Genomic DNA, 14,242 nt, shown 5'->3' with positions numbered 1-14,242 from the left:
CATTACTCCGTCTGTGTCACGGGGGTACCAGCCTGTCATTGCCTGATCTCGTTAGATCTCGGAAGCGAAGCAGGTCTGGGCAGTAGTTGGATGGGAGACCACTGAGCAGGTGCCACAGTGAGGGACAGTCCCTCCAGTGGTATCTGTCATTGTGTCCTTGGGCAAGACACTTCACCCACATTGCCTGGTATGAATGTAGTGTGTGAGTGGCAGGGTAGCTCTGGCTACAATAGTAGCTTACCACCACTAAGTGTGGCTTGAAAGAATAATCTCTTAATTGTGTAAAGCGACTTTGAGTTCCCAAAAAAAGGGCTATATAAAATTGATATACTATAATTATTATTATTATGAGCAGATGCCGAGAGCCTCTCGGAGACTTTTATTTTTTTACTCGGTGGAACCGAATCATTTGACTGAATACTGGTACGTGCTATTCGGCACGGAGACGTTCCGCAGGCCTGGCCGTAGTTCATACAAACTTGCTTTCCAGGCAATCCCGCATGGGGTCACGACTCCAAGGTTGAAAAACCCTGGTATAAATCATGGTAATTAAATATATTAGACATAGCATTAGTCACTGCTCTAAAGCTCAGTAACACACACACACAAATGGAACAATACCGAGGGGCATTTTAAACAGATAAGTTTGAGGCTCCTGTCCGTCATACTAATGCGATTCCATTACTGCCTCATTCCAACACATGCGCACACACGCAGACACCCCTCGACAAATTCTCATTCTGCAATCAGCGCACAGAGAGCTTGTTACAGACACCTCCTTGTCCCTTATGCTTCAGTGCCTGCCAATTACAAAAGAAGTAATCAATTCCACCACGGCCCAATCCAGGGATATTGACTTCAATGACACGGGCTACATGGCTGCTGTCTTCCTGTCTGACAGTGACTTACACACAAGCTGTAATCTAACCAGCCAGCTGCCTGCACTACTGCTTTTTACCACTATGACAAAATACAAGGGGTTTTTATTTACAGGTTGGTGCACTAATATTAAAACTGCATTAAATCTGTCATTAGTGATCTAAAGCAGGGGTTTTCAACCTAGGGGTCGGGACCCCCAATTTTAGCTTATTTTCACCCTTTTTCTGCAGCTACACAAAACTTGCCTTTTAATGCATTTTTTTTAAACATTACTTCAACTTTAGCCACTTCAAATTTCAATGCCTTTCCTGCACATTTGTCCCACTTTCAAGACATTTTCGGCACTTATAAACCATTTACACCACTTTTACCACCTAAAGTCGAATCAGTTCACCAATTATTGCCTCTTTTCACCGTATTCCATACTTGGCTTTTTTTTTGGCAATTTAACCACATTCGCGATTCATCATGCCCATTATTTGCCAGTTTAAACACATTTTTCCTACTTTTTTCTGCCACTTTTAAGCCAATATTGACACCCTTTTTTTTTTTTTACCACTTTTTCTGTCTGTTTTTGGCCACTTCAGCATCTTTTCCACTATTTTTGGTCACTTTCAACCAATTTAATTTATTATTGAAACAAACATTTCTTTAAGATGACTATATACTAAGGTGCAAATAATAATAAACTTCCTGGATAACAATGAATAATATTCAAATAAATAAATAAATAAATAAATGTTATTATCACAAGAAAAATGCATCATCATTTTGCTGACTTTATGGAGGGCCCCCAAAAAGTGCTCCCCTTTATTTCCCCTTATAGATGGCCCTGTCTCTACATGACAATGTTCATGTCTGTCTTCAACCACCTTCAGGTATAGGTACCTTTATTTTGGGGGTCGTGGGCTGAAATGGTTGAGAACCACTGATCTAAAGGGATGCCCCAATTGCCCAGCTTGTTCCTAGTACATAGTAATTTATTATTTTTCTTTCTATAATTACTTTTTTATTTATTTAGAAATTGTATAAACCTGAAGGCAGCCTTGCAATAAAAATGCGACCGGAAATAAATGTGTGCGCAAACATGCATAAAGAAAACAGTTCCAGTCACCGTCAAGGCTCAGGAAATCCCTCAAGAGTCAGATCGACCAAATGCTGCAACCTTCTGTCTAGCATTTCAGATTTATATAACAAGCATGTGGTTGACATTTTTCATTGATGAGGAGTCTCAAAATTCATTATCACCAACAAAAAAAAAACAAGTTCTCTCAAAATACAATTCAAATATTAAAAATATTAAAATAAAATTCTGCAAAAGTGACAAAACCATAATATTATTTCGTTTCCTGTTAATATAAGTTGTCGATATTTTTCATACACCTAATATGTTAAATTCAGCAACCCTCTGTCAACAAGAAATACTGTACCTTAGGAGGCTCCATAGAGATGACGTATGGCTGAATTTACAGCCCTGTGAAGGTCAAGTTGAATTCATTTCTCAACACTGAAGTTTAAAAGAACCATGCAAGCTTTAGTTGATGGAGAGATAAATCTACGCTCCCATCTCAGTCAGAGCCTCAATGTTTCCATTTCTCGGTCCCCTTCTTCCCCATATCTCTCCCATTTGTAATGTGTGGCCTCTCCACCTCACCATTCACTTCTCATCATTTATTTATCATTGCAAGAACTGCCCTCAAAAAGATTTAATATCTGAATCTGTAGATGCATCAAAAGCACCTGGCCTTTTTAATTTTGTCTGTTTGGGGTTTCTTTTTTTTCTTATTTCTGAGGCCTTCATAGTTTAAAGTAGAGTTATATATCTTGATGTACTGTAAATATCATGACAGATCTGTGATGGACTGCTCACGGGATACACTGCTTCCTGACCTATGTGGTAAAGGATTAATGGTGTCCACTGTCCTGAAATTTGAACCAATATGAATTGGATATTTGGACAATAGCTGAGTCCTTATTTTGTATGTTGTGATAATTTTCAACTACAGTTTACGCATATCTAGCGCAGATCTTTGCTATTGTTAATGAGAACAGGTGCACTGAACAACAAGAGCACTCTATCCCTCATTGATAATGATACTGTAGGTCCAAATGGGCATCTGCATTTATTTAAAAAATTGCAACGAAATGAGCAATCTGGATCTGATCCAAAAGAAACTTCGTCAATTATGAACCAAATTTTCGATTTTTAGCCAATTGGTGATTTTTTAGGTTTTTAAAACTGATCCAGATTCAGTATATTGATCCAGTTCCCCTCCAAAATTTACTGGAATCTTCTATACTGTAAGGTCTATCTTTGATTAAAAATTTGTGAAAAGCCATTAAGTGCTTTTGGCATAATACTGCTAAGAGACAAACAAATAAATACCTAAATGCCAGTTAAAATATTACCTCTTTAACGGACGTTATTATCACAGATTATTGTAACTTCAAAGTGATTTATATAACATAAAACATTTTCCAAGCAATGAATTAGATTACTATGATATTATCTCGAAATAGTGACAACCAGCGTTCGCAATTGGATAGTTTTGTAGCACTTCGCGTGTTTCCGGTACCATCATTCATCAGTTCGTAGAATGCAGAAATAGAGATGATCATTGGTCAGGAATATCACTGAAGCTACCGACACAACATGGTAAACAAGAGCACTCCTCCAATTTTAGAGGTGAAAAGCCACCAGCAGGTGGTGCTGTAGAGCCAGCAAAACATCCACATAATGCTCCAAAACTACCGTATCCACAACACCTGCCGCATCATCTCCAAAATCAAACTCCTTCCCTTTGACAATATTGATCAAAGAACTTTTTTTGAGATGTCCTTGCTAATCAAATTTTTCTGGATACTGTATCTACAGTACATTCCAGATCATCTCCAAAATCGACCTTGTTCTTCCTTTTAACATTGTCTATCAGCTCACTAAATTTTATTTAAAACCATTCAGAAATTTTTGAGATATCCTGCAAACAAATATGCACATTAAGAGACGGACGGATGGACGGAAAGACAAACGCCGGTGAAAACATGACCTCCTTGGCGGAGGTAATAAAACCGGGGGGACTTTGTCATACTTGCAAAATATCAAGTGTCTTCCTTGTGATACAACCAAGTAAATGATGGACTTTTCTAGTGTGCCTTCTATCCAAATATGGATAAGAACAGGGGAGAACATGCAAACTTCACACAGAAATAGGGATATTGTCATTCTGGCTTTGAGGCTGAAGTCTTAACCACACCACCACCAAAGATTGTCTATGAATCTTGTTCTGTTTTCCATCTTGTTCCACTTTCACTCAGTGATTCACCACAAAGAACAGGAAGATATGAGGAAAGAACTGACCAACAAACACCCGTGACATTGTGCATCCAGCATAGCCATCTAACATGTGCATGTGTACCTGGAAGGGCTCATTTTGTTGTGTGTTCTTGGTAAAGACTTTGAAAACAAGCCTGAGGTAGTGGTTGCTGCTACACTGCCCTTTATCTTCAAACAGTGTGCAAGCTAAACCAAAGTTTATCTGTGCACAAGCCTTTCTGTGTGTGTGTGGCTGCTTGTGTTTGCATTCTTACCTTTGGCCTCCCTGCACTGTTCACGGATCCTTCTGACGGCTCCAATGCCCTCTTGTTCATTCCGACCACCTCAAAGAGAGGAAGACACACATGGATGAATACAGTGGTTGGCAAGGCCTTTGAGGCTCTTTTGAAATAAGGCAGCCTTATATTCCTTTCATCTTGAAACAAAAATATTAATACCAAAACAGGTCCTCCAAAACATAAAATAGAAATAAAAAAGAGGCAAACTGAATGTTTTATTTTGCATCAATGGTTTAAAATCTCAGATGCTATACAAGATTTATTAGAAAGAAAACACAAATTAGAAACATTTTATTTACAATTTACTTTATCTTTTAAATAAAATTACAAACAAGACCTCCACCAAGCTGCAAATCTCCTCTTTGCCAGATATTGCCAGTTATCTAGATCAGTGATCCTGATCATGGTACCATGAACTTTTACACTTTAAAGGCTTGGAAAAAAATTCTATCCCCATTAATAACGATACAGTTGGTCCAAATGTTTGGGCATGTCAGGGTCTGTTTGGTTTTGTGCGTGTTTTGCCCTTGTGGTCCTCTGTTAGTTGTTTTGTGAGTCTTTGTTTATACTGTGTAGTTTCAGTTCCAGTTCTTGTTTCAAGTTTTAACTCTTGTCTCTCTGTTCTTCCAGGTATCATATTCGTATCTCCACCTCCCAGTGATGTCAGGGGCTGTGTTTGAAATGGCACACCCCGTACTATACACTACAAACTCAATGAGTATATACTGTCTATTTTATACTAAGTATGGCTGGAGGAAGATTAGGATGATGACAGTTCCCACTGAAGTTTACTTTTGCATTTAGAACCTACAACGTTAAAAACCTGAAGCACACTAAGGCTAAATATCTCTGTTGATTCGCCACCTTTGAAAGTTCTGAAAGCATTTTAAGTGAGAAGGTGACCAAGTAGAATATGTTCATTTGATCCATAAAACTCACGGAAAACACATTTTATGCCGACATTTCGGAGATTTTCGCACACTCGCCATTGTGCTACTGACAAACTTTCGGTTAACTTCAAAACAAGAGCCCTATTTAGAAAAGCCTTAAACTAATGAAAGACAAGAAGAGATGTTTTTGTTTTAAAAAGGGGATGTTTGAGTTTTAGCTTGAAGCCGATCCCAGGATAATTTTACATTCCGCTCGCAATGAATCATGGTGCAGTTGAGTATGACTCGTGTGTCCACCATGCAAAAAATGCAGGAAATATCCCAATATAGTACATATCTGGGTATTTCTCACATACTCAATCTTTTCATACTATCTACACACTAATTTTGACATCAGACTTGGTATAAGTAGTACGCTAGTATGCAGTGTTTGGAATAAAGGCGTATAAAATAACGGCGTACGGTAACAGCGTTTGTTTTTCAGTAACGGGGTACTCTACAACGCCGTTATCGTTACTGAACGTTAAATGCGGTGCGTTACATGCATTGATTGAATAAACTGTGATCCGAAAGCATCCCTGGCTTCTTACTCAGCTGTAGTGGGGAAGTGGGTTAGAAACAAGGTGAGAGATTATGATTGGCTAAGGCGGCGTCATGTTCCATGGTAGCCAATCAGAACTTGTGTTTTTACTCATGCGCCAACACACACACACACACACTACAGATTTGATGAACCAGCAGAGATGGTGAGCGTGGAGCAGTACGATGAAAAGTTGTCATTTTTTAAGGTGGCGATACAATCTACTTTAAATTAATTGTGGTCAAAAACAAGAACGTGCATGTGAAGTGTTCATTATATCCAGGAGTGAAGACTTGGTCGACATCCGTTGTAAGCAACTCAAATTTAATGAAGCACCTCACAATGACACGCACCTAAAAAATATGAATTCTTTGACATATAGCAACTCTTTTTTTAACAGTAACGCAAATAGTTACTTTCCTTGGTAATGAGTTACTTTTATTATAGAGTAATTCAATTACTAACTCAGTTACTTTTTTGGAACAAGTAGTGAGCAACTATAACTAATTACTTTTTTAAAGTAACGTTCCCAACACTGCTAGTATGTTTGGGTAGTGAGTGATTAGCTGTCTCAGGTTTTACACCCAGGTGTGGCCCGTTACCGATCAAGCCTTTCTCACTATTTAGCTGAGTGTTTGGACATGTGGCTGATTCATTGTCAATGTGACCCTCCTAGTGTGCTGCTGTGTTTTTGTCCCTTGCGCCCAGTTTTCCTTGTCCTTGGTTTGGGTTTTTGGATTTGCAATAAACATGGACTGGTTTTATGAACACTCTACTTGGGTCCTCCACCACCACATCAACCAATCCTGACTGTGCACCCCTTTTTTCCCCCCAAAAAAATTCAAATGAAATGCACAATTTGGATATGATCTGGATGAAAGTTGTTGGGGTGATTGAGAAATCAACCTGACAAACTGATTAAACTGATCTAGAATCAGTATCTGAATCCTCTTCAAAATATAAAGGAATCTTCTATGGGGTAAGGTCTATTTTTGTTTACTTTTGATGTAATCTTGCTAACAGTCAAACAAATGTCTGTGAAATGAGTGGATTTCAGTGGATTGTGAGAATATCATGCTGATGTCAGGTCAGGCATGATCCACCCAGCAATTTATGATCTATAAATGTCAGAAAGTAGCTCATTTATAATGTTGCATCATAAGTAAGATACTGTTTGAAGGTTCAGTATCACTTTTGATTACTCTATTAAAACTACTTACCCCCCCCCCCCCCCCCACTGTGAAACGAACTAATGAGTTTAAAGAGCCTCTTTACAAATAACAAGGACTACATTGGCATTTCTATAGAATCCATTACTGCGTGAAGTTTAAGATTAGAAAAAAAGTAATAGTACTAGGATTAAAAACATACATTTCATAAGAATATTTGATTCCATTTGGGACAAATGTGAAAACAATGACACAAAAAACAAACCTATCCTGACTATAGCTGCTCATCATCACACAGGATCCCTTACAGTGAATACATGCAGGGAAATACTTGCTTGTGTAATTGGCAAATTAACAAAAGCTACTTTCTATTGTCTGATTTTTGCCACATCCTGGGACGGTGATTACACAACACTCTACTTTCTTATTGGCATACAAATCTTGCACGTGCATCCTTGTTTCCTCCTGCAGCCCTCACACAGACGCACTAATCTCGGATTATCACGTTGCTCTTTTCAAGGACACGGCACAGCTTCAAACTGTTCCCAAAAAACAACCCACAGCTGTAGCGGGGCTAAGAACGGGGCTCCCGCGTGTGTCATGGCAAAAGTACGTCACACAAACACTTACGCGTACATGACGGCAGCGCTTGAATGTCACTCAAATACAAGAGTGCTGCTTCTTCACTGACACACTAAACACTGGGTTGTCCTTCCACACAAAGCTCTCTATTAAAATAGACTTTGATTAGGAAAATGCCCAGTGGGAATGGATCGCCAACTAAATATTTTCAGACTGGGTTGAAACTGTAACCCGACTCATTTAACCGTGCTGCGCCCCAGAAAAGGTTTGCATGCTATGAAGCAGAGATGGGCAACTTTTATCACAGTAGAGGTCACAAATGTGATTTTCTGATCCGAGGACTAAATTATCATTATTCATGTCTCGGAGTGTGACAATGTCTAGACACGGCGATATAACACAATATTTTTTCAATTATCAATAAGTATCAATTTTATTTATTTTTTTTTTATTTTTTTTCAAAACCTTGTCTGTTTTTTTCACTAAAATGTGCAGAAATGTCACTGTTTGTTGAAAGAACCAATATATTGTTTACTGGAATACTGCACTATGATGGTGTCACTGGTAAGAAAGACCCTATTTATTGTTTACAGAAAGCACTATTGGAGATACTTATTCGTTTACATTGGTTTGTTGACACTTATTTACAGAAATGTTGTACTAAAATAGTGTCACTGTTCATAGGACACTTAATTAATTGTCTTTCAGAGATGTAAAATAAAAGTTGTATTTTTTCACTTAATCTTTTTTTTTTTTTACTTATGTCATAGATTAGCGTAGATTGATTTCTGACCAATATATTGATAATCGTCATATCGTGAGATAATCGTCATTGTGAGCTTTGTATCACGTATCGTGAGGTACCCGGAGGTTCCCACCCTATTCATGTCAGCTTTTATAAAAAATAAATAATCTGGAAATTCTAACTTTGTTGTCATTGCACATGTGACAAGAACGTAGCAACAAAATGCAGTTACAGCATCCAACCAGAAGTTTTTTTGTTTTGTTTTTTTTAGTTTTAGTTTTCTTAATGGCTCGATTGGAGTATGTATTTGTATTGTCCATTGAGTTTATTTTATTAGATTTTGCATTTGTCAATGGTGAAAAATGGGGGTAGGACTTGGCAAGTGTAATCTTCTTCCTATCCCTTGTCAAACGTGTATTACGGTGTATTGAAATTGGCTTTTTTATTTTACAGACATTTCTATTAAAATTTGTTCATTCATTTTCATCTATTTTTTAACCATGCGAAATAAATATATAAAGTTTCATGGGCAATGATTACATCTATACAGTAATAATCAAGTGTTTGTCATTTCATTTTGTGCAGTTTTGGTGTTGTTTTGTGTTTTTTGTATAATTTAATATAATTTTCTCTCATTTTGTGCATTTTTGTTGTCGTTTTGTGTGTTTTGGTTATTTGTCTTTTTGGTTATCTGTTTTAGTGTATTTTTGCACGCATAATGTATATTTTTCTGCAGAAAATGCCACCATGTCTGCTATAAAGTATGTATTTGACAGTCTGTTAGAGTGCCTCATAATTTCACCTCCAGTCAGAATACATGTATTACAGGTTGCACTGAAAACAAAGCATTTTGGGGGAAAAAAACAACATATTTTTTACCAAGGGCTTTTTTTTAAGAATAAATAAAAATTCATACTTCCGTCAAAAAAGGCCAACAGAGAATGTTCTACCTGAGGCAGCTGAAAAAGTTCAACATCCAAAAGATGACAATGGCAAACTTCTACACTGCAGCATCTTCGATAATTCATAAGTCTGCTGCTCTGCAGATAAGAACAGCTCCAGGACTAATGTTGCGATCCATCTGGAACAAAACTTCTCACCATGAGAATAGATTTTAACCCTAAACAAGCAAAAATCCTCCCCACACTTTTCTCTTTTCTTTCTATTTTACCATTAACACAATTCTTTATACTGCTTTACACTCCAATTTCTTCGTTATTTGTGCCACCAAAACAACAAAACACATTTCTTGCTCGGGCAAACCTGCATGGCAATAGAAAAACATTGATTTATTCAAACAGCTTTATTCATTCATGGAGCACTTTTCTGCAGCACCCCTGGGTAACAACTACTATTTGTGCAAAGTAGTGCCATTGAGCATGGTTTATTTTGTTCTGGCCTTAGAGCAGGAAACCTCTTATAAGAAAACAACTGCTTCAAATACTTACAAAAAACGTATGTATTTTTTCTAAATTTGACCATTTTTGATCAAATCAAGTTGGCTGGGACTGTTTTTTTTTTTTTTTTTTTTTCACTTGTTTTATGATCAGATAATTTTCGTACTTAGTACAACTTTGTTTATAGTTGGATTTACTGTATGGGATCTTCACTGAAAGGTTTCAGTATCTTATCTATAAACCATAAACCCTCACCACACGAAATATGCCTCAACTTCACTGAAAGATGCATCTGCTTCATAAACCAAGATCCACATTGTAATATTCTAATTTCATGATTTAACTCTAGAGTGCAGCGCGTCTGAAATGATGATGAGCCGAGGTCAGCGCCGCTACACCTGGTCTGCGTATACCATGGATACTAAAACCAGTGTGTGTGATTGATACTGGGTGAGTAATCGTACATCATGTTCATGTTACGTTCCATTCGTCTCCACGGAGACTCAGAAATTGTACAAAGTAAACTCAGGAGATGCGTCTATAAATGGTATACAGTAGTAACATATGTTGGAATGAGATGTTGAACATAATGATGGATGTTTTTGTGGGTCATGCAGCCGGAAATAATATGCAAGAATATACATTTTTATAATTTGCACACAGAAAAATGTATGGTAAATTAATTTAAACAAGGGAACTCGGAATCTATTTTTGGCAGCTATCAACACTTTAAAGGATTGTAAGATATATCTATCCCCATTAATAATGATAGAGTAGGTCCAAATAGCCGGACACCACGGGTTTTTGGAAAAATCGTGGTGAAATTGTGCAATCCGGATCAATCAGAATTTCGCCAATGATGAGTTTTTTAACAAACTGATCCAGAATCAGTCTATTGATCGGGATCCAACGTCTTGCTCACAATACTGTTAAAAAAACAACTATAGAGCATAATGATGGAGTGTTACAATAACACACATTTTAAATAATCTATCTTTGTAAATAAGTGGAATAAAACCATATTTAGTGCCTCCTTAATAGATATATTTCTACAGTTTTTATCATTTCCGGTCATCTCCCATCCGGTGAGGGACCTCGACTGACCCTTGTATTTTCAGTTCATGTTCTAATCAAGACAATTTTATCATTATGATTGTCATTTTTAGCCAAAAATACACATTTTTTATGTTTTTATTTGTTAATTTTCCATTCTCTCTCAAGTACACGTACCCCAATTTGAGAAACACTGGCATAAAGTCTCTTTGGTTATAATTTTGTCAAAACCCATTTAGTACTTTGGACGTAATCCTGCTAACAGACGATAAATAAATCCAGGTGAATATTACCTCCTTGGCGGAGGTAATAAAATCTTCAGATGTCGATGTTTAAAGGTTAATTAAACCCCACTTATCACTTGACCCATATGTTTTATGTACACAATATATTTCTTTAGTAGCCTGTAGAATATATCTATTTATATATATATTAAAAAAAAAAAACTCAAATTGTAACATTTTCTGACCTTTAATAAATGTGAGATCATCTGAATGAAGTGATGCTTTTTTGCTCTGTCATGGTTTAACTGGTGTAGCATAAAGTAAAGGCTACTTCATTTGAACCTGTGGCAGTTGATCAAGTAAGTAACTTCTATCTATACGGCTCGAGTCCACCACAGAAAAACAAAAAAGGAACTTCCGTGCAGGCAGGTCTGAGGAGAATTAGTTTTTCTGTCACTTGTGCTGATGTCCGACATTATGTTCTTTTCTTACATTAACACACACGTGTGAGACATGTTTATTGGGTTTAATTGCGGGAAAAATTCAACTCTTAAAAAAGCAAACTGAATTTGGTCTGAACTGTGATTAAACAAATGTACATTAGACAGTTGATCAAAAAGAAACTCCAATGATTTCAGAGCTCGTACCGAATGAGTGATTTGCTATTGATCCCAGATAAAGAGTTAAACAGCACGGCATCAAGGATGAAGACATCAAAGGTGTAGTGATCCCCACAGAGTATACAGTATAGAATGAGAGTGACAGCACAGCGCTGTGGAAAGTCTCTATTACACACACACACACACACTCACACACAGATCGACAGGATTATCATCTAACATGTTCTAATGTTTTCATTTCGTGGCAACAACATAAGTTAACATGCATGTTTCATTCAACGTCATAGAGGTTTTTATTTTAGATTTCCAACTGTGATTTTGACGCTATGATATTAGCCATAACATTACGACCAGGGCTTTAAATTAACTTTTTAGATCACTAGACAGCATGGCTAGTAAATTTTTAAAGTTACCAGGCAACCAGATTTTCCACCAGCGAAAATAAACAACACTGAGTGTCACAGAATAGATTTAAGCGTTCATGTTTTTTTGATTTTTTTTTAAATATTTTTTATTTTAGTTAATTGCAGAAATACATTCAAATGGTAAAAATGTATATATTTGATTTTAAAACAATGTTGTAACAATGGCTAAAAGGTGTAATATAGAACTTTGGGTGTGTCGGAGAAGTGAACCTTTTTATAAAGTATATTCTCTCATAACTTAATAAACAAACCCTGGAACACTGTTTGAAGTTAGAAAGAATAGAAGTAATCTGTACTAAGAAATACATGTACTGTATAGTGCACATTTTAAAGGTGAACAAATGATAAAGATCATGTGTGAAATCTAATCTTCTTCCTCGGAGCCTGTGCTAATCTGCATATGCTCAGTAGCAGCTCGATCTTTGCGTAGAATCTCTTTGTTCCTAACTAGTTTTACATCTTCATTCCATTTGACTTCTCCGATAACGAACCAACAGTCGCGCTAACGTAAGCACATAGCCAATTGTTGTATGACACGTCACGACATAGTGTTCATGGGAAATGTAGGATTAATACAAGCAGCAGGGTTACCAGATATACATTGTTTTAAAGTCTAAACGCACACAAAAACCCTCAAATTTCTTGGCGTAAAACAGCCAAATCTGGCAACAATGTTGCGACATCGTTTCTTCACCCTGTCGATTTAAACAGACGCAGACGCACCAGCCAAAATAGGCTAGTAATGCCACAATGTTACCCACCATAGTTACTTTTTACCCGCATTGGGCGGGTAAAAAGACCACCTACATGGTTAGTCAAATGTCACATTAAACAGTGTCACTGTGAACTGACCAGAATGAAATACTTCAGCATTTCTAACTTTTTCTATCGACATCATCAAAGACGATGCCTCCATCTCTTCTTCTATTGAACAATTTTTGACAGAGACTGAAAACTGCAGACATTAATGCCCTAAACGTTTGCGTATCAACTAAAAAAAGTGATTCAAAAACACATCAAAGCGATCAGCAGAAGCCTCTGAGGAAGACTGATCCCCTGACTTGTTTCGACTGCCAACTGTCAAAGTAAATTTTCTGAAAAAAGTTGTCTAAATTGAACCGTATTTTGGATTTACTGTTGTTTATTTTTGTCTCATTTAAAAATGTTTCATCTAATGATTAATGATATAATAACTAATAATTTTAGAAAACCGAGGTAAACAGCATCATCAGTGGGTTTCAGAAGGTTTCAGAAAATGTTGGAGAAAACGATCGCATAAAGATTTTAGAAATTGTTCACAATAACAATCGAGAAATCTTGGTCAAATTTTTTTAGACATCGCACTGGACGGACACTGAATATACCAATTTTTTCAAGCTAAAACCCAACAAATTAATTTTTGTACAGTGCTGGGAAAAACTAAATAAATTAAATAACTACCTAAAATATATTTACAGTAAAGCCTTCGTCATTTGAAATTATAGATGGAGCTTTGACTAGGATTTGGTTAAATCCTGGTGTGCTTACAAAAAAAATGAGCGTTGTGACCGTGAATTTCGACGTTAACAAGTATGTCAAGGATTTGCATTTGCAATAATGTATTTACGCTGTGTTTTGGAGCTCTCTCTAACCATAGTTTATTCCACTAGCTTCCTGAGAGGGAATGTTGTGATAATGAGAAAACCCAACAAATGAGTCTGTGCTGTTAAAGTGGTGCAGTTCTTTCCTGTTTGCGTGTGTGTGGTGTGGTGCTGGAGTTGATACTCTACCTATGATAACATGTGCCCCCAGGCTGACCATGTGGCGGACTACCTCATAGCCGATTCCCTTGGTTCCTCCTGTCACTATGACAACCTTTCCATCTTGTCTGGGTAATTCTGGCAAATGCAGAAGATGACAAACAGGTTAGTGTAACTACATTTGGATAAAGATGATTAAAAAATAAAAATAAAAAATGTAAGCTATCATGTAAAACAATTTTTAATAACTATCAATAGATTTTCACACAGGAAAAAAGTTATTTCTGCATAATGAAAAAAAAAAAAAAAAAAAAAACTATATGGAGA

General features: G+C 36.8%; 1 protein-coding gene across 2 annotated transcripts in view; it reads right to left on the bottom strand.

The window, feature by feature from the left end:
- Positions 1 to 14,242, bottom strand: part of LOC114454889 (dehydrogenase/reductase SDR family member on chromosome X-like) — a 53,728-nt gene that overhangs the window by 19,055 nt on the left and 20,431 nt on the right. For both annotated transcript variants that reach the window (XM_028435749.1, XM_028435750.1), the window contains 2 exons: positions 13,946 to 14,053; positions 4,468 to 4,536 (listed from right to left, as the gene is read on the bottom strand). In XM_028435749.1, coding sequence (XP_028291550.1) covers positions 4,468 to 4,536; positions 13,946 to 14,053 — 177 coding nt within the window. The remainder of the gene's footprint in view (positions 1 to 4,467; positions 4,537 to 13,945; positions 14,054 to 14,242) is intronic.

This window comes from Gouania willdenowi, chromosome 21, assembly GCF_900634775.1.
Source record: "Gouania willdenowi chromosome 21, fGouWil2.1, whole genome shotgun sequence".
Classification (NCBI taxonomy): Eukaryota; Metazoa; Chordata; class Actinopteri; order Blenniiformes; family Gobiesocidae; genus Gouania; species Gouania willdenowi.
Note: the sequence above shows the minus strand (reverse complement) of the source record. Positions and strands in the feature narration are given on the sequence as shown.